Source organism: Phocoena sinus, chromosome 15, assembly GCF_008692025.1.
Source record: "Phocoena sinus isolate mPhoSin1 chromosome 15, mPhoSin1.pri, whole genome shotgun sequence".
NCBI classification, from domain to species: domain Eukaryota; kingdom Metazoa; phylum Chordata; class Mammalia; order Artiodactyla; family Phocoenidae; genus Phocoena; species Phocoena sinus.
Genome location: NC_045777.1, coordinates 72,807,515 through 72,826,830, shown reverse-complemented (window position 1 = coordinate 72,826,830; position 19,316 = coordinate 72,807,515). Strand labels below are relative to the sequence as shown.

At 48.5% G+C, this 19,316-nt stretch overlaps 1 protein-coding gene across 1 annotated transcript in view; it reads right to left on the bottom strand.

Annotated features, from left to right (window-relative positions):
* Positions 1-2,622: 2,622 nt before the first annotated feature.
* ITGAM (integrin subunit alpha M) overlaps positions 2,623-19,316 on the bottom strand; it is a 37,483-nt gene continuing 20,789 nt past the window's right edge. The window contains 21 exon segments of the mRNA XM_032605505.1: positions 2,623-3,728; positions 4,175-4,285; positions 4,512-4,613; positions 4,699-4,812; positions 4,971-5,054; positions 5,254-5,361; positions 6,215-6,290; positions 6,639-6,722; positions 7,591-7,670; positions 8,703-8,825; positions 8,921-9,062; positions 9,295-9,368; positions 9,536-9,667; positions 9,764-9,918; positions 12,033-12,086; positions 12,089-12,155; positions 12,158-12,191; positions 12,733-12,781; positions 12,784-12,868; positions 16,711-16,920; positions 17,009-17,149. Of these exon segments, the coding sequence (XP_032461396.1) occupies positions 3,660-3,728; positions 4,175-4,285; positions 4,512-4,613; positions 4,699-4,812; positions 4,971-5,054; positions 5,254-5,361; positions 6,215-6,290; positions 6,639-6,722; positions 7,591-7,670; positions 8,703-8,825; positions 8,921-9,062; positions 9,295-9,368; positions 9,536-9,667; positions 9,764-9,918; positions 12,033-12,086; positions 12,089-12,155; positions 12,158-12,191; positions 12,733-12,781; positions 12,784-12,868; positions 16,711-16,920; positions 17,009-17,149 (2,094 nt within the window). The 3' untranslated portion in view covers positions 2,623-3,659.

Genomic DNA, 19,316 nt, shown 5'->3' with positions numbered 1-19,316 from the left:
TTGGTGCTTTGTGACCACCTAGAGGGGTGGGAAGGAGGGAGACACAAGAGGGAAGAGATATGGGGATATATGTATATGTATAGCTGATTCACTTTGTTATAAAGCAGAAACTAACACACCATTGTAAAGCAATTATACTCCAATAAAGATGTTAAAAAATAAAATAAAATAAAATTGAAAAAAGAATAAATGGTGCACCAGAACATTCACACTCCAGCTGGTGAAAAGATGGCAAGGAGGAAAGGAGCATACTCCTTCTCTCAAAGGACCTGACTCCAAAGTTGTTCACTCACTCTACTCACATGCCCTTCATCAGAATCTAGCTACATGGCCACACTTAGCCACAAAGGAAAATGGGAAATGTTCTTTCATTGTTTGGCTGTATTAGTTATCCATTGCTTCATAACCAGCCACTCCAAAATACAGTGGATTGAAACATCCACAATTTATGATTTCTCACAGTTCTGGGAAGTGACAATCTGGGCAGTTCTTTTGTTGGACTTTCCTGTAGCCACAGCTGTTGGACGGTTGGACTGGACTGGAAGGTCAAATGTGGACTCATGCATGTGGTTGTGCTGGCTTGTCAGCTGAGGGCCTCAGCTGTCTCATTCTCCAATAGGCTAGCTGGGTCTCAGCACAGTGGTCTCAGGAGTCTGAGAGGGTGAGCACAGAAGCTGCAGTGCTTCTGACGGCCCAGGAACTTGCACAATAGCCCTTCTACCACATTCCATTGGTCAAAGCAAAGCACAAGAGCAGCCCAGACTCCAGAGGCTAGAGAGGAAGACCCCACCACTTGATGGGAGCAGCAGCAATGTCACATTGCAAGGGAGTGGGATGCAGGGAAACACAATTCACTGAGGGTCATAACTATTAATATAACAATATAACAATCTCCCACGGTGTCCCCAATAAGAACCTGTTACTAAGTAAGAAAAGAAGGGTGGAGACTGCAGAGATTTGTTTATTCTGAACCCCAAAAAGTAAAAACAAGGACAGACTTTCCTGGGTTTATCTGCTTCTCACCAGAGATTTATGGCCCTGTTTATTAGTAACTTTGTGATCATGCTAGGGTAATTTGTCACTACAAATAATTTACTTTTTAACCTATCATAAAGCTCCTATCTGACTGAATTCAACACAAGTTTCCAGTGCAAAGAGGCCGATGTGGACTCTGAGCCTTGACTGCCCATCCAAGGACAGGTGCCTGCAAGTACAGAGGCTCTCTCCTTTCTGGGTCAGTTAAGGACATCTGGAGATCTTGAGGTCTTTTGTCTTTCAATGTAAGGAAGAAGAAAATGGATTTTTAATGGATTTTGAAGTCAGAAGAAGAAATTGTGTAGAACAATTTCAAGTGACATGTGTTGCAACACCCCCAAAGATACAAAGGGCCATTATCTTATCAGTCATCCTTTGATGACATCCAATTGCGCTTTGAATAAAACTCAAACTCCTCACTCTAGTTTACAGAGCACATATGCCCAAGCTCCTGCCCACTCTTTTAGCCCCACCTGTGCTGCCCTCTGACTGGAAGACTCTTGCCCCTACTTGAGTCAGGGGTCGCCTCCCCTAGGACACTTCCCTCACCTGCCTTCCTTCCTATCACATCTGGAGCAGATGTCCATCTAAGCCATGATTTTCTTGTATCTCGATGAACTGCATGCAATTGCCACTTTTGTCAACAAACGTGTCAGCGATTTCATAAGGTTCACCTGATATTATAACAGCTAAACAACAGCCACTCTCTCCCCCCTACCTCCCTCGTGCCTGCTGCAGGCCATTGCTCTGAGGCCATTGGGACAGTTAAAGAGAAAAGCTTTGGAGCCAGACAGAAACAGGTTTGAATCCCAGCTCCATCTCCTCTTTATCTGTACGACCTCAGGCAATTGAGATGATCTCTCTAAGTCTCAGCTTCCTCATAAGTGAGATTCAGACATCAGTAAATAGCGAGAGATGGCCACTTAACAGGACTGATGTGAGCATTAGGATGGGTGCTAAGGGCAGAGTCGTGGGTACTGCACTGGCAAAGGTTGGGTGATGGGCAGTGGGAGAACGCCCCAGAGGAGGGAGGGCTACCCAGAAACAGCTATCAAAACTTCATCTGTACACACTCTTCATAGCAAATGCTGTTGGTACCCTGCCTGGATCCCTGTGGGCCTTGCCAGGGGCTGTGCTCACCTGGCAGACTTCCAACTGGCAGCATCTGTAGCCCTTTCTCTCGCCACCAGAGCTGCTCTGCCTACATTCAGGGCCGGCCCAGAGGTGCCAGGGAATTAGCACTTCCTTCCCCACGAAGAGCAACCCTCAGCCAATAACTATGTGGAATTGGTGTATCCACGCGCCAGCTCCTTCTCTGCTCGGGTGGGAAGTGTCAAGGTGCTTGTTCTACTTTGTGTCCCAGACCTCCCTGGTGGGGTTACACTCCAGAAGCTCATAACTGTCCCTCTGTTGATAATATACCCTTTACTGGTTGCCTTTCCCTCCCCAGCTCACGTCCCTCCCCCACTGGTATTTTCTGGAGTCTCTCTTAAATAAGCTTCTTTCACTCAAATTCTTCTCTTGGGGTTGCTTCTGGCAGAATTCAGACTTCCGGGAATGTATCCTATAAATTGTCTTACACATATGCAAAACCGACATATATTCAATTTATTAATTCACCATTGTTTGCCATTGCGAGAAGTTGGAAATAATGTATCAGAGGTAGACTGTTAAGGACGTTAGGATCCACCCACACAGTGGAACGTGGTCCACTATATAAAAGAATGAAAAAGTACTTTATGTCTTCATATAAAACAATGTCTGAGCCATATTAATGAAAAAAGCAAGATGCAGACAGTATAAACAATGCATGCTGCCATTTGTGTAAAAAAGCTTGTGCGTGTGTATGTGTGTGTGTGTTCGCATATGCCTAGAATCTTTGTGAAGGAGACCCCCAAATGCATAACCTGGACTACACTTTACAAGAGACCTAAATGGCTGGCAGACCAGGATGGAAGGGAAACTTCATCACACACCCTTGCGTGTCTTTTGATTTTGATACTACAGACCTGTTCATCCATTCAAAAAATAAAAGTAGCATTAAAATAATAAAGTGAATACATAAAGGGAGGTGCACCATTGTACACCGGACACATCAGCTCTAGTGCGGAATGGGTTGGACAGGTTCCTGCTGGCTTGTCCCGGTAGGCTCAGGCCCAGCTGCATGGGTTCCTGCTGGCCTGCGGGCTCACCCACGAAAGGAGGTCTCACTTCCTATAGCTGGGGGAGGATTTCTTGCACTTCCCTTTGTGTTCGCCCGCAAGAGCTGCCATCACCTCTGTCCCTGAGGAAGAACCAACAGCACCTTCACCCACACACAAGGAAGCCCAAGCAGCTCCCTTCTGCCTGAGATTTGTGCCAAAGGCACTTGTCCTCATGCAAGAGAGATCTGAGCCACACACACAATTCACACTCGTGCATGCACGCGCGCACACACACACACACACACACACACAGGAATGGAAACCCAAGCAGGTTGCTCCTGAGTGAGACATCACCGCCCTGGTCTCCCAACAGATGTGTCCATCCAGCAGCCTGGGGACCCACTCGCTCTTCGGTCTGACCACATCCTGTTTGCTGCAGGGGAGGCCACTCAGCAAGGAGTGGGGAAGGAGCTGCTGTTACTACATGGGAGCGGTTTCAGGGCCAGCTTCAGTTATCATGTCCTTGTACTGTCGTTTGAAGAAGCCAAGCTGTGGAGGCAGAGACAGGGGAGTAAGGGCACCAAGGCCAGGAGGGCAAGTGAAGGCTATGCAGGCCAGGCTGGGAGATGGTGGGACCAAGAGATGCAAAGAATAACGTGGCGGAGTGCAGAATAGATCTGGGGAAAGTGGGACAGGGAGGGGGATGGCATCACTATTGAGAAAGAAAAGAGGGAAAGAAATCTAAAATATAATAATAAGTACTCTTTATATAGTGTTTATTCTGTACCAGAGACTATTCTAAGTGCTCTAGAGATACGAACCCAAAGAGCTCCACAGGATGGGTATTTATAGTCTCATTTTACAGCTGAAGAAACTGAGGCTCTGTGAGCTGCCTGAGGCACAGCTGGGAGCTGAACCCAGGAAGGCGCTGCTGAGTGAGAAGCCGTGGGGGTGGGGGGAGGGGAGGGGCAGGAAGAGGGCCCCGGGGGACTTACCTTGTACAGGCCACCCGTGATGAGGGCCAGGAGTAACAGCCCCCCAGCCGAGCTGCCCACGATCAACGGGACAGGGTTATGTACTTCGTAAGGCTCCACCTTGGTCTCTGTCTGGAGCAGGGAGAGGGGGAGGGGGGGCATCAGGGGAGAAAGACTCTGAATTTATGGGGGTTCCCCAGTCAGACCTTGTGTGCTCCCTGAACCCCATGATTAAACCCCCTGTGCCCCCCAACCCCAGCCCTCACTCCTCCTTTCCGGCCCCCCCAGCCTCTCTCTCTCCCACAAGCCCAGCCCCCTCTCCTGCCTCCAGTGGTTCTTCTGTGTCCGAGACAGATACCTGGGCCCTCACAAACGCGCCCTGTCCTGGGAGCAGGGCAAACTCCGAATCATCAAACAAGATCTCCGCCGTGCTCACAACCTGAAGATGGTTATGCAAAGTCTGTGGGAGAGAGAGGATGGGAGCTGGACCCATTGGCCCTGGAGGATCTCGTCTGTGCCCAGCCAAGCCTCAGGCGCCCACATACCTTGATGTACCAGTCAAATGAGAGGTTGCCCTTGAGGGTGACCTTGAATTCTTCCTGGACACCAAAGGACGGGATGTCACACTGGATTCTCTGGCAGACAGCGATGGAGCAGTTCTGGGGAAGGGAGGAGGGGAGAGAGGTGACCAGGAAAGCTGGATGCAGGCCACATCCCATGCACTCAGCCGGCAGTTGAGAGCCGGTACTGGGCCCAGGTGAGGGGGCAGTGCAGAGTCTGCGTGCAGCCCCGAGGCTGAGGCTGGGCTTAGTCTCACCAGCAGTGGAGCCTTCTTAAGCTCCCCCAGGAAGTCAGAGCGACGAGGGTCAATCTTGTTGGTGTGGCATCTACTGGAGAGGTTCTGAGGAAAGAGGGACACTGTGAGGACGGATTGAAGCGAGGGCTCCTGGGTCCACCCTCCGGGAGGTGAAAAAACCGAGGTCCAGGAGAGGGTCAGAAATGGCTCCAAAACCCAACAGAGGAAACAGAAGTGATTTTAGGAAAGACCAGGGCTGTGGAGAAAGGAGTTGGGCCCAATCCTCAGGCCCAGCTGCGCTTACCTGGGAGAAGGTGACTTGGAGCTGGTCCCACACGGTCACCTGGTTCAGCTGGATGGGGACCAAGAAGACCACGCTGATGGGGAGCTTCCTCCCGCCCAGGTTGTTGAACTGCGTTGGGTGGGGAGGGGCAGATATCAGGGTTCTGGCCTTTCTGCCCCCACCAGCAACTAGAGTCAGGCTCCCCACTCCCGACAGCCCAGTACTGAATCAGGCCTCACAGACCCAAGCATCCTGCCTCTTGATGCTTTCTGAGAGACAGGAGAGCACAGGGGTTAAAAACCCATTCCAGAGCCAGACAGGCTGGCGGAAGCAGTGGCTCTTCCACTCTCTAGGGGTGAGACTGTGGGCAATTTCTGTTAGCCTCTCTGAGCCACAGTTTCTTCGTCTATAAACTGGGGGAGACAACAGTACCTCCGTCACAGGGTCATTACGAGGGTAAAATGAGTTAATTACATACATGTATGTATACACATACGGATGCACGTGGTGGTGTGTGTGGATTCACAGCAAGCTTAGAAGAGAGCCTGGCCCAAAGCAGGCACCTCATGCATGTTTCCCATCTTTTTTTTTTTTTTTTTTTTGCGGTACGCGGGCCTCTCACTGTTGTGGCCTCTCCCGTTGCGGAGCACAGGCTCCGGACGCACAGGCTCAGCGGCCATGGCTCACGGGCCCAGCTGCTCCGCAGCATGTGGGATCCTCCTGGACCGGGACACGAACCCGCGTCCCCTGCATTGGCAGGCGGACTCTCAACTACTGAGCCACCAGGGAAGCCCTCCCATCATATTTTTTTTGGCCACGTGGCATGCGGGATCCTAGTTCCCCAACCAAGGGTCAAACCCATGCCCACTGCATTGGAAGGCGAAGTCTTAACCACTGGACTGCCCGGGAAGTCCCTCCTACCATTCTTCCTGTGTTCCCATCATCTCGATTTCCCTCCCCAGGCTCCTTCTCAGCTCCCTACCTGATACTGATGCTCTATAATGTGGCGGGTCTTCTCTGAGGCTGTGAAGTTGAGATATTTGGTCGAGACCTCAAGGCTGATGGGAGAAAGAAGAAGGGGCAGGAGGTGACAGAACATCAGGGGAGTCCTGGGAGGGGGTCTTGGGCTAAGTGTGTAAAGGTGTGAACAGGCATGCGGGTAACGCAGCCCTGAAGGGGTGCGAGCGGGATGGTGTGCAGGGGCAGTGCGGGTGGGACCTCCAGCATGTGCCAGTTTGGGCCCCTCACACACACACATACACATGCACGTACAGACACACACGTGCGCACACATATCCTCAGACTCACTCACAGGCACACGTGCACAGACTCGTGCACACAGGTACTCAATGCGCCATGTCCAGCCCAGTGGTGAAGGCAGAACTGAAAGCCCCAGCAGCCAGTACCTGGTGACCACCACATAGACAGCGTATTTCACAGGCAGCTGCAGCTGGAATTCGGTTTTGTTGTTCCCAGGTATGTTGTTCTCACTGAAGGGAAACAGAGAGCTCTGGTCAGCTCTTGAGAATTGAGAATCAGCATTTCCTTCTCCTTCTTCCTCTCCCTCACCCTCCGTCGCCAACCAACCACCAAGTCCTGTCCTCTCAGCATCCTAAACGCTGTCCTCTAAATCCAACAGAGGAAACAGAGATTATAGGAAAGACCAGGGCCGCCCCTGTGTAGCCCAGGCCCATCCCCACTCACCAGGACAGATGCCTGCAGAAGGGTGCCTTCTTCTCACTGGTCCCCTGAATTCAAAATGACTCCCACTCCAATCCCCCCGCTCCTGGAGAGTGATCTTTCTAGCATGCAAAGGTGATCACATCACTCCCAAGTTAAGTTGCAAATTCCCTAAGAGCACTCGTCGATCATTTCATGACACGGCCCATGTCTAACCAACTCCTTCAATCCTGCCTCCTGTGCTCAGACTCAGCCTGACCTTTGCTGTCTCCGGGCTTTGCTTGGTCCACACTTCCTTCTCTCTGTCTTCATGCCCAGCCTCAATTCATGCCTTTGCTTGGCTAACTCACAGCCTGGATGTATAGTCTTCTCTGAACACCAATCTCCCAAGAAGACTGGACATCACGCATTTCATACTGTATCATAATCATCGGCTTTCCTGTCTATCTTTGCCCCTAAATTATAACCTCTGTGAGGGCAAGAATCACAGCTGTCTTGTCCATCACTGTCTCACCAGCACAGGGGGCCATGCCTGGCACGTGGTGGGTGCTCAGTTGGTGTTTCTTGAGTAAACAAATGAGTTGAAGGGAGAACCAGTGGGGAGAGGGCAATGGTCCACCCTGAGCAGGGGGGCCGGGGGCTGGGACCTCAAAATGGAGGAGGCCAGGCATAGCGCACCTGGTCACGTTGGCCTTGAGAAGTAGTTTGTTTCCAAAGAAAGCATCGGGGTTCATGTCAAATGTGATATTGAAGGTGATCTGGAGTTGGAGAAAGAAGAGACGGTGACAAGAGTAAGAGAGAAGGAACAACCCATTCAGCTAAAGAATGGGTAAATAAAATGTGGCACGTCCGTACAACAGAATATTATTCAGCCGTCAAAGGAATCTGAATATTAATACATCCTGCAACACGGGTGATCCTTGAAAGCACGATGCTCAGTCAAAGAAGCAAACCTATTATATGATTCCATTCATATGAAACATCCAGAATAGGTGACTCTCAAGACAGCAAATAGATTAGTGGTTGCCTAGGGCTGGGAGAGATGGGACGACACAGGCCCATGGCTGAGGGGAGCAGGGTCTTTTCTTGGGGTAATAAAATACTCTAACACGGGTTCGTGCCCCGGTCCGGGAAGATCCCACGTGCCGCGGAGCGGCTGGGCCTGTGAGCCATGGCTGCTGAGCCTGTGCGTCCGGAGCCTGTGCTCCGCAACGAGAGAGGCCACAACAGTGAGAGGTCCGCGTACCGCAAAAAAAAAAAACAACAGAAGGGAATTCCTAACCAATGGTGGTCCATTGGTTAGGACTCCATGCATTTTCACTGCCGAGGGCGCAGGTTCAATATCTGGCCAGGAAACTAAGATCCCACAAGCCATGGAGGAGGAAGGGAGGGGGGGGGGAAGGGAGGGGGGGGGGGGGGGGGGGGGGGGGGGGGGGGGGGGGAGGGGAGGGGGGGGGGGAGGGGGGGGGGGGGGGGGAGGGGGGGGGGGGAGGGGGGGGGGGAGGGGGGAGGGGGGGAGGGGGGGGGAGGGGGAGGGGCGGGGAGGGAGTGGAGGGGGAGGGGGAGGGGGAGGGGGAGGGGGGATGGGGAGGGAGGGGAGGGGGAGGAGGGGAGGGGAGTGGAGCGGGGAGGGGAGGGGGGAGGGGGAGAAGGGGGAAGGGGGGTGAGGGGGAAGGGGAGGAGGGGAGAGGGGGGAGGGGGAGGGGAGGGGGAGTAAAGAAGAAGAAGAACTAGGGAAGAATTCAGAGGAAGACAAAGGAGAAAAAGGGAGAAGGAGCCAGCAGCCTGACCTCCGAGTTGTCTGGGAAGATGGGGTGGTTTATGCTGCAGCTGGTGCTCTTCAAGGTCCCAGACCCTTCAGTGGAGACGTCAGACTCACAGATCAGGCGCCAGGACCGCTGTGAGCGCTGGTTCTGGAAGGCAAAGGAGGCAGAGGTGATGATGTCAAACACCAGCCATGGGAGCAGGGAATGCAAAGTCAGATGGAGCCTGAGAAGGGTTTGGCTACCTGGGCTCCTGACACCCTCCGATAGGACAAGCCAGATGGGTAGAAGAAGGTGACCTGTGTTCTGTAGGAGTCCTCGCCCTGGTTTCTCACAGTCAGCGTCACGTTTAAGTCCCGAGAACCACCTACCACCAGGGTGTCCAGGCTGCGGTGGGAACAAGTCAGGCCATGAGATGCTGAGGGCTTTCCTGCAGCGAGTCTGCTCCGGCAGGAAGGAGGCGCGGACACTCGGAGACAGAAGACAGTGCACGAGGCAGCCACAGAAACACACCTCTGAGGCAGCTGCTCTGTGCTGGGCTCCCTTGGGGGCCAGGAGAAGAACAGAGCAGCAGGTCATGGTGCAGGTCTGGGGGTAAAAATGAGGACAGGAAACTCACCTCATAAAACTGAAGGTGATGCTGAGGTCATCCTGGCAAATGCTGTCATTGCCACAATTCTTCTCAAAGGGAAACTGCCAAAAACAGAGTATGAGGAAAATGAAAGGAAATTGTGAAAAGACGTGAAATGAAAGAGTAAAATGAAATCTTGAAATTATGTGAAATGAAATCAAATGAGCTTCAACAACCTTGGCCTCTGGTCCCTTCCACACCCCTGCTGGACCCCAACTCCCAGACTCACCGAGGCTGTGAAGAGTGTTGGAGCTTCTACATCCAGCACTGGCCGGAGGTTCCCAAAATAGGACGAGGGCTTCCCCACCAGAGAGAAGTTGAGGCGCAAGGCAATGGGGGTCACTGAGTCCTCTACACAATCCTGAGAGACAGTGGGGGTTTGGTGGTCTGCCCTCCTCAGCATCCCAAGCCCACCCCATGCTTGGAGGACCCAGGAGTATGGTCACCCTCTGCTCACCAGTAACCGGAGCTTCAGGGTCTCACATTTCTGACTCAGCCCCAACGTCACTATATGTCTGAGAGTGTTGTTCTTAGTCTCATCAAAGATGGCCTGGGAATGTGGGCGACCTGGGTCCAGAGCCAGGTCATATGTGATGGTGCTCTGGGTATCTCCTGAAGGGCCAGGGAAGAATGGTGGTGAGGAGCCTGGGTTTGTAGTCAGACTGGCAGGAGGTGGAGGCCCAGCTATCTGAATTTGGACATGTTAGCTGACCTCTCTCAGGGCCTCAATTCCTTATTTTTAAATTGAAGATAATAATTGGACCTTCCCAATAGTAAAAACGAAATAGTGCCTACAGAGCATTTAGCATAGTGCCTGCCACACATTAACTGCTCAATAAATAGTAGCTATTCTGTCACATACTGGAAAATTAAGTATATTTTTTCTGGCTGCTTTTAACTTTTTTTCTGTCTTTGGTCTTCAGCAGTTTGTGCCTTAGGATGGTACAACGTCTAATGTTATCTTGCTTTGATTTGGTAGAGAATCTTATTATTATTATTATTTTTTTGGCCGCATGGCATATGGGATTTTAGCTCCCCAGCCAGGGATCAAACCCACGCCCCCTGCATTGGAAGCAGGGAGTTTTAACCACCAGACGGCCAGGGAAGTTCCTAATTTGGTAGAGAATCTTGATGTTTTTCATCAATTTTAGAAAATTCTTTACCACCATTTCTTTTTTTTTTTAATTTTTATTTTATATTGGAGTATAGTCGATTAACAGTGTTGCATTGGTTTCAGGTGCACAGCAAAGTGATTCAATTATACATATACTTGTTTCTATTCTTTTTCACATTCTTTTCCCATTTAGGTTTAACTGTTGCTTCTTTCTTATTCTCTCTCTCTCTCTCTCCCTTCCTTTTGGAATTCCAATTACATGTTTATTAGATCTTTCACCATGTCCCATATGTCTCCTATGGTTTATTTTTCATCCTTTTTTCTCTCTGTGTGTTCATCTGGATACTTGCAATTTACTTACCTTCCAGTTCACTAATTCTCTGTTCTACTTGTTTAAAATATAAGTATAGTTGATTTACAATATTGTGTTAGTTTCAGGTGTACAGCAAAGTGATTCAGTTATACATATATTTTTTCAGATTCTCTTCCATTATAGGTTATATGAGATATTGAATATAGCTCCCTGTGCTATACAGTAAATCCTTGCTGTTTATCTATTTTATATATAGTAGTATACATCTGTTTGTTCTGTTTCTAATCCACTATTAAATCTATCTATTGAATTCTCAATTTCATTCAGTGTATTTTTCAGTGCTAGTGTTTCCATTTAACTCTATTTCATGAATTCCAGGTTTTATTTGAAGTTCTCCATCATTTCCTGTTTTTTCTTGAAGATATTAATTTTAGTTATCTTTTAAATTCCTATCTGATAATTCTAATTGCTGAATCACCTATGGGTCTATTTCTATTGTCTATTGTTTCTCTTGGCTTGCTGGTTTCAATGGACATTGTCCCAGTAGAAGGACCAAGGTGTATTTTAAGGTCCTGCTCAAATCTCAGCTTCCTAGATTTCTGTTCAACTCTTGAGCTCTCCAGTTGTTGTCTTCCACTGAGTTTCTAAGAGTATTGATCTGGATATGCATGGCTTAGAAGTCAGCCAATGACTTACAGGAAATTTCTATGTAGATTTTGGGACACCTTCTCTGTAATTCTCTAGTCTCCAAGACTTTGCTCTCAATTTCTAGCCATGCTGCTGCCCAACTTCTGACTGCTATCTCCTCAGTCTGGTAAGATGACTGCTAGAAACAAAATTTTATCCCCCTCCCCCTGTTTCCCTCTAGAACCCACCATTACTCCTTCCTCACCCCAAGCACAATGCCACTCTTTGAGGAATAGAGACAAGGAAGGAAGTCAAGTTCGTGTGATAAAATGCATATCTGAATGCTTTGTGAGTTTTGTGTTTAGCTTCATCAGCTCCACCTCCCTTTAAACGAGTCATCTCTCAGTTTTAAAAAAAACCTGGTTAAGTTCACATGAATGGGGCCATTCATTCTCTGGAGAACTGAGAGTGTAAAGGATAGTGCCACCTGCTTATTTCTTTAGGGGTGTTTGCTGGGCCTCCCCCACCCACCCCCCCCCCCCAGCAGGGGAACCACCTGCTCACTCCACCAAGCTTGAAGAAGGCTATCGGAGCCTGTGAGAACTTTACTCTGGGCCACCGTCCATGTCCCCAGTCATTTAACCTCTTGAGACCTACCCACCCCAGCCTCACCTTCTCTCAGCCTGTCCCGTGTGTTCTTGCGGACATGGAGGCAGACTCTGACCTCCCAGCGATCTTTCCTTTCACCACCCGCTCACGACACTCATACACATCCCTTGCCACTGTCCCTGGGTGTGAAAATCCATGGTCACCTCAACTTTCAGCACCTGGCTGGGGACCTGTGGGGGGACACCAGATGGCCCTCAGGGGTCTTCATACAGCAAAGCCACTCCTTAAAAAGAAGATACTGGGGGACTTCCCTGGTGGTGCAGTGGTTGAGAATCCACCTGCCGAGGCAGGGGACAGGGGTTCGAGCCCTGGTCCAGGAAGATCCCACACGCCACGGAGCAAACTAAGCCCGTGCGCCACAACTACTGAGCCTGCGCTCTAGAGCTTGTGAGCCACAACTACTGAGCTCACGTGCTACAAACTACTGAAGCCTGCGCGCCTAGAGCCCACAAGCCACTGAGCCCGCGTGCCGCAACTACTGAAACCCGCACACCTAGAGCCCGTGCTCCGCAACAAGAGAAGCCACCGCGATGAGAAGCCCACGCGCCGCAACGAAGAGTAACCCCACTTGCCGCAACTAGAGGAAGCCCGAGCAGCAACGAAGGCCTAATGCAGCCAAAATAAATTAAATAAATATATTTTTTAATTTTTAAAATAAAAAGAAGTACATATGTTAAAAAGAAAAAGAAGATACCTGGTGTGCTCTCACCTGAGCAGCAGCACGTACCCCTGAGCCCCCACAGCCAGGTCACCAGTCCATCCACTGTGAGGTCCCGGCCCCCGCTCAGTGACTGCCCAAAATACTGGAGCCTCGGAGAGAACTGGGAGCCTGTGATCCGCTGAGGGTAGAAAAGAGGAGGAGAGAAAGGGGTAGAAAGAACAGGAAAGAGTGTAACTCAGTCTCCTGGGATGACCCAAGGAGAGATTGTCTGGGCTCTACTCAGTCATATCTCGCACACCTTCTCAAGGAATTAGGGTAACTATTAGGCTTTAGACCACAACCTTGAGATGATACCCAAAGTGTCAATCAATTACTGGGTTTTCCAGGGAAAACAAAAAATATCACAGGAAAGAAGTGATATAATACACTATTTGACTCAGTTGAATCTCTTTTACATGCCAGGAAATGCAAACACTGAACATAGATCTAACCCAAATTATCATATAAACTTAAGGGATGGGAGACGTATGAATATGTGGCAAGAGGGCCTGAAAGAGAGCTCAATCCTCACCTCCCATAGTGGGAAGTCAATGCGAAAACAAAATCAAGAAGCAGCAAAATAATTGTGCCCTTGGGAAGTATGGAGAAACATTGAAAGAAGCTGGAAGTGGTTTCCTCAGAGGAGGGAAAATGAAGAGGAAATCACAGTTTGGGTGTGGAGATTGTTGCTTTTCATAATAAGCTGTTAGGAACAATTTTGACTCTTTAATCTATGTGCAAAAGTAACACTGAAAGGATAACAGCCAAATATATTAAGAAAATTTTAAAGTGATTTTGTCACGTACTTAATGCTGCTGAAGTGTACACATAAAAATGGTTAAGATGGTGAGTTTTAGGGCTTCCCTGGTGGCGCAGTGGTTGAGAGTCCGCCTGCCGATGTGGGGGATACAGGTTTGTGCCCCGGTCCGGGAGGATCCCACATGCCGCGAAGCGGCTGGACCCGTGAGCCATGGCCGCTGAGCCTGCGCGTCCGGAGCCTGTGCTCCGCAACGGGAGAGGCCACAGCAGTGAGAGGCCCGCGTACCAAAAAAAAAAAAAAGATGGTGAGTTTTAGGTCATGGATATTTTACTGCCATTTTTTAAAAGTGAATTTATCAACTAGAAAGAATGAGGAAGTGCGGGATGTTGGAAATGTGCTATACCTTAACCTGGGTGGTGCTCACTCGAGTTCACAGATAGGAAAATTCATCGCTTGAGATTTGTGTGTTTACTGCATGTACATTACACTGCAAATTTTTTTGAGAAAAAGCGCATTCTGTTGGAAGGATGCTTTGTTTTGAAATTATATAATAATGGTAGTTGGGAGAGCCACAGCAGTTTCGCTCGTCTGCATACTGATCACCCTAGCCCCAGTCACAGGAAAAGAGCAAGTAAAAAATGCAAACAGTAGAGCAATAGTATTGCATGACCCTTTTTGCATTTGTTTTTAATTCCAAAGTCTGTGGGGTGGGAGTGGGTATATGGGAGGTTTGGTTGGTGAGAGCAGGTATGTAGGTGTGGGTGAGGGTGGGTGAGTGTGTGGACCCTCCCCTTACCTTGTTTTCCTTTCCAGGTGCAGATAAGGGGAGGGTGTTAAGACTTTCACTGTCGTTGTTTTTTCTTCTTCTTCTTTTCTATTATTTTACAAACCCTTGTGTCGAGGGCTGACTTTCAATAGATCGCAGCGAGGGAGCTGCTCTGCTACGTACGAAACCCCGACCCAGAGGCAGGTCGTCTACGAATGGTTCAGCACCACGTTCCCCACGAACGTGCGGTGCGTGACGGGCGAGGGGGCGGCCGCCTTTCCGGCCTCACCCCGTGTCCCAGGACGAAGGGCTCTCCGCGCCGGACCCCCGTCCCGTCGCGCGGCGGAGCGCGCCGGCGGGGACCGCGGGGGACCGGCTATCCGAGGCCAACCGAGGCTTCCGCGGCGTTGCCGCATCGTTTCCGCCTGGGCGGGATTCTGACTTAGAGGCGTTCAGTCATAATCCCACAGATGGTAGCTTCGCCCCATTGGCTCCTCAGCCAAGCACATACACCAAATGTCTGAACCTGCGGTACTGTTTACTTTAGATTTTTTAATTTGTACAAGCATGTAAAGCTTTTGTAATAAAAATGAAGTAAAACCAGAGCCTTCAAATCCCATTTACACAGAAGAAACAACAGGTGCCATGAAAAGAGGCATATTATAGTCTTCACACAATTGTGGAAAGAGGCTCCGTGACATAGAGGGAAGAACGTGAGGCAGTAGTGCTTAGCCCGGGCTGCAACTAAAGAGCGTGTGAAAAATACTAGGGCCTATGTAGTGTACTATTCCATACACTAGAATGGGCAAAACTAATCTGTGGTGGAAAATAATTGGAAGAGTAGCTTCCTCTGGGAGGGAGTGGGGTCAGAAATTGACTGGATGGGGGCGGGAGGGAACTTTCTAAAGTGATAATTATGTTCGTCTTGATAGGATTGTGGATTATGTTTTTCAAAATTCTTTGACTGGCTAAAGATTTGTGCTTTTCCTGTCTGTACATTTTATCTTAAAAATAACAGTAAGCATACCTGAATATTTTAGATTTTAGTTAATGATATACACGCTGAGGTATTTAGGGGTGAAGTTGGACTGGTGTTGCAGATTACTTTGAATTGCATTAGAAAAAATAACGATGAACTTGATGGACAGGTAGAAAAAGTCTGAATACAAAGGATGGAGATGTGATAAAGTAAACCTAGTAAAATCTTCCTCATAGATTTTAGCTTATAAATATATGGATGTCCACTGGACAATTCTTTCAACTTTGCAGTAACTTTGAAAGTTTTCTAGATAAAATGTTGAAAAAACTCTACTGATGCCTGGGGCCCTGACCCCAGACCAATTAAATCAGAACCCCTAGTGGCAGGGCCCAGGCACCTGTTTTTTAAGACCTTCAGGTGATTTTGATGTGTGGGTAGGGTTGAACCTCTAGGGTGAGGGATTTGGCAGGAGTGATGAGGAGACAGAGAGAAAGGACAGAAGAAAAACGTGAGGCTGGAAGAAAACCAGAGACCAGAAGCCAGCAGACTGGATGGCCTCGGCGGGCTGTGATGGGAGACTGCCAGACCGTGGGGGTCCCTCCACACGGTGGGCTTCATCTAGCAGGAAACAGGGAGCCAGTTTAGAGAGGAAACCATCTGTGGTGACCCGCATTTCAAGTGACCAACCATCAAGATCAGCTACATAATTTGCAGGACCCCGTGGGGAGAAAAAAATGCAGGACTCCTTGTTCAAAAGTTATCAAGAGTTTCAAGATGGCCAGAGCAGAGCCTTAATCTGAGCACAGCGTCGTTCTGAGAGGAGCCCCGCGTAACTGCACAAGTCACAAGCCTGTGAAGCACGCAGTCCTGGAAGGGTGACCAACCATAGGGCTTCCTGAGCTGTGAGACTTTCAGTGCTAAAACCGGGACAGACCTGGGCAAACCGGGTCTGCTGGTCATCCTACCAAGACTGAGATTCAGGGCTTCCCTGGTGGCGCAGTGGTTGGGAGTCCGCCTGCCGATGCAGGGGACACGGCTTCGTGCCCCGGTCCGGGAAGATCCCACATGCCGCGGAGCGGCTGGGCCTGTGAGCCATGGCTGCTGGGCCTGCGCGTCCGGAGCCTGTGCTCCGCAACGGGAGACGCCACAATAGTGAGAGGCCCCCGTACCGAAAAAATAAATAAATAACAGACTGAGATTCGGAGGAAAGGAATGTCTACATCCTAACACTTCCAGCTCACCATTCATCACCTGAGCCTTCATCTTCTCATCTGTAAAGTGGGAGTGATGATGGCCCTGTGCACCTCCTCTAGTTGTGGTAAGAATGAATCTTTTCTGTGAAGTATGTGTTATTTTTGAAGCTTCCAAAAAGGACTACTGGGAGAACTGATCTGGCAGCTGTCGGAACATTGAATTAGAAAGGGACAGATTGGCAAAGAGGCTACAGTTGTAACAAAAACAGTGACCGGGCCTCACCTGGCTGTGGGCGGGGCTGATCCCCAGTCCCGAGGTTCCGTGAAACAGGTAGACAGCACCCTGGTTCTCCTGCTCTCCTGGGGCCCCGATGGCCACGTCCGACAGCCTGTCCCCGTTCACATCCCCCAGCACCGTCAGAGCTGCCCCAAAGCGGGCCCAGAGGTGGCCTTTCTCCCCTCGCAGGACAGCACCACACTGCCACTTAGCCCTCTGCAGAACAAAAACAGTGTCAGGTCCCAGCCCAGGCGACCCCTCCACACCCAGACCCCACCCAGCCCGGGTCTCATCAGCCACTCACCCCCCGGGGAAAGGGGCACACGGACACCTGCCCGCCCCGGCTCTGCTCATAGTAATGGGGGGCCCCGATGAGGACCAGGTCGGAGCTGCCATCTCTGTCCACGTCCACGGAGCTGAGGGAGGCCCCGAAGTAGGAGCCGATCTGAAAGAGATAAGGCCAAGATCACATACTTCTTTCCACCTAAAGCAGAGCACGGGGATTTTTCTCCCTGTGAAGAAAAATCATGCCTGCTGAGGAAAGCCCTTTGGAGCGGATGTGATCCTCTCTCTGTTTCATGATCAATCCTTGTTTGAATGTACTGCCAGTTAGAGGAGTATATGATAGAGTTGACAGGTAGTGGGTGAGGATCTACCCCAAATGGTGTTCCAGGGAGATGATTAAGGTAGCGAAGAAATTGGATTTGAAAATGCAGACAGAAAAGCCTGGAAAACCAGACAGGATATCCTTTCAATATATTGCAAGTCTTTAGGGAGGTAAGTCAAATTTGGCAGTCTGGCTAACAAGGAATCAACTGGCTTAGACGAAAAACAACTATTGCCACAGGAATTTTTTTGCATGATATTGAGAAATAATGTCTACCTTTAAAAAGAATTTTAAAAGTATGTTCCAAAAAATGTTCAATGTAAATAGGTAGAATTCATCCATAGGAGTCATCAATTTAGTCATTCTTTCATTCAATAAAGAAGGGTTTGCTATTTGCTAAGCATGAGGCTGGGTAGTGGAGACAGTGCCTTCCAAGGCTCTAGGTGCAGCAGGGTGGAATGGAGGGGAATAGTAACAGATAAAAGGGAGATGTATATGGAAATTTCAAACTTCTGGGGCAAGTTCTAGGAAGGAAAGTGCAGAGGACGTCAAGACATGACTCACTACAGTCTGATTTCTGCCCCACATACCACTGAGGGAGGCCTCCCAATGGTCCAGTAAAGGCATTTAAGCTTCATCCTAAAGTCAACAGGATTTTTTTTTTGTTTTTAGGTCAAGTTTATTGGGGTATAATTTCCATACAAAAATATTCAGACTTTTTAGTGTAGTTTTATGAGTTTTGACAAACACAAAAATTCATGTAACTGCCACGATGGTCAAGATTCAGAACAGTTTCATCATCCCCAAAATATTCCCTTATGCTGTAATCAACCTCTTCCCTCAGTCACCAGCCCCTGACAACCATGATTTGTGTTTTGTCCCTATAGTTCTGCCTTTTCCAGAATGTTATATAAGTGGAACTATACAGTATGTAGCCTTTTGGGTCTGGCTTCTTTCAACTAGAGTAAGCATTTAGGATTCATCCAAGTTTTTGCGTGTATCAGTAATCTGTTCCCTTTTATTTCTGACTAGTATTCCATTGTATGGATGTACCACAGTTTGTTTATCCGTTCTCCACTTGAGGGATATTCAGGTTGTTTCTAGCTTTTGGCAGTTACAAATAGAGCTACTAGAGACATTCATATACAGGTTTTCCAGTGAACGTCTATTTTTATTTCTACTGGGTAAATATCTGAGTGTTATGGCAATGGCATGTTGAACTTTGTAAGATACTGAAAACTGTTTTCCAAAGCAGCCATGCCATTTTCCATTCCAACAGCAATGTCTGAGAGTTTTAGTTGCTACACATCCTTGCCAGAACTTGATATTGTCAATTTATTTCCTTTTTTATGTTAACCATACTAATCGGTGTGCAGTTGTATCTCATTGTGGTTTTAATTTGAATTTCCATAATGATTTAATGACATGGGACATGTTTTCACGTGCTTATTTGCCATTTACATATCTTCTATGGTGACGTGTCTGTTCAAATACTCCACTTATTTTTGAATTGGATTGTTTGACTTCTTATTCTTGAGTTTTGAAATCCTTTATATATTCTGGATTAAGTCCTTTGTCAGATACGTAATTTTTTAAAAAAAGAAGTAAAATTTACAAATATTTTCTCCCAGTCCGTAGCTTATCTGTTCATTCTCTTAATGAACAGAGCAAAACTTTCCATTTTGTTGAAATCTTAGTTATCAATTTTTTTCTTTATGGACCATATGCTTTTAGTGTTATATCTAAGAATTCTTTGCCTAACACAAGGTCACAAAAATTTTATCCTATGTTTTCTCCCACAAGTATAGTAGTTTTAGATTTTACATTTAGCTCTATGATCGATTTAAATTAATCTTAACATGGTTGAATTGACAAGATATGGGTAAGGATTTTGTTTTGTTTTGTTACCATGGATGTTCAATTGTTCCAGCACCATTGAACTCTCCATTGAATTGTCTTTGTGCCTTTATTGAAAATCAATATGTGTCAGACTTATACTTCAGGC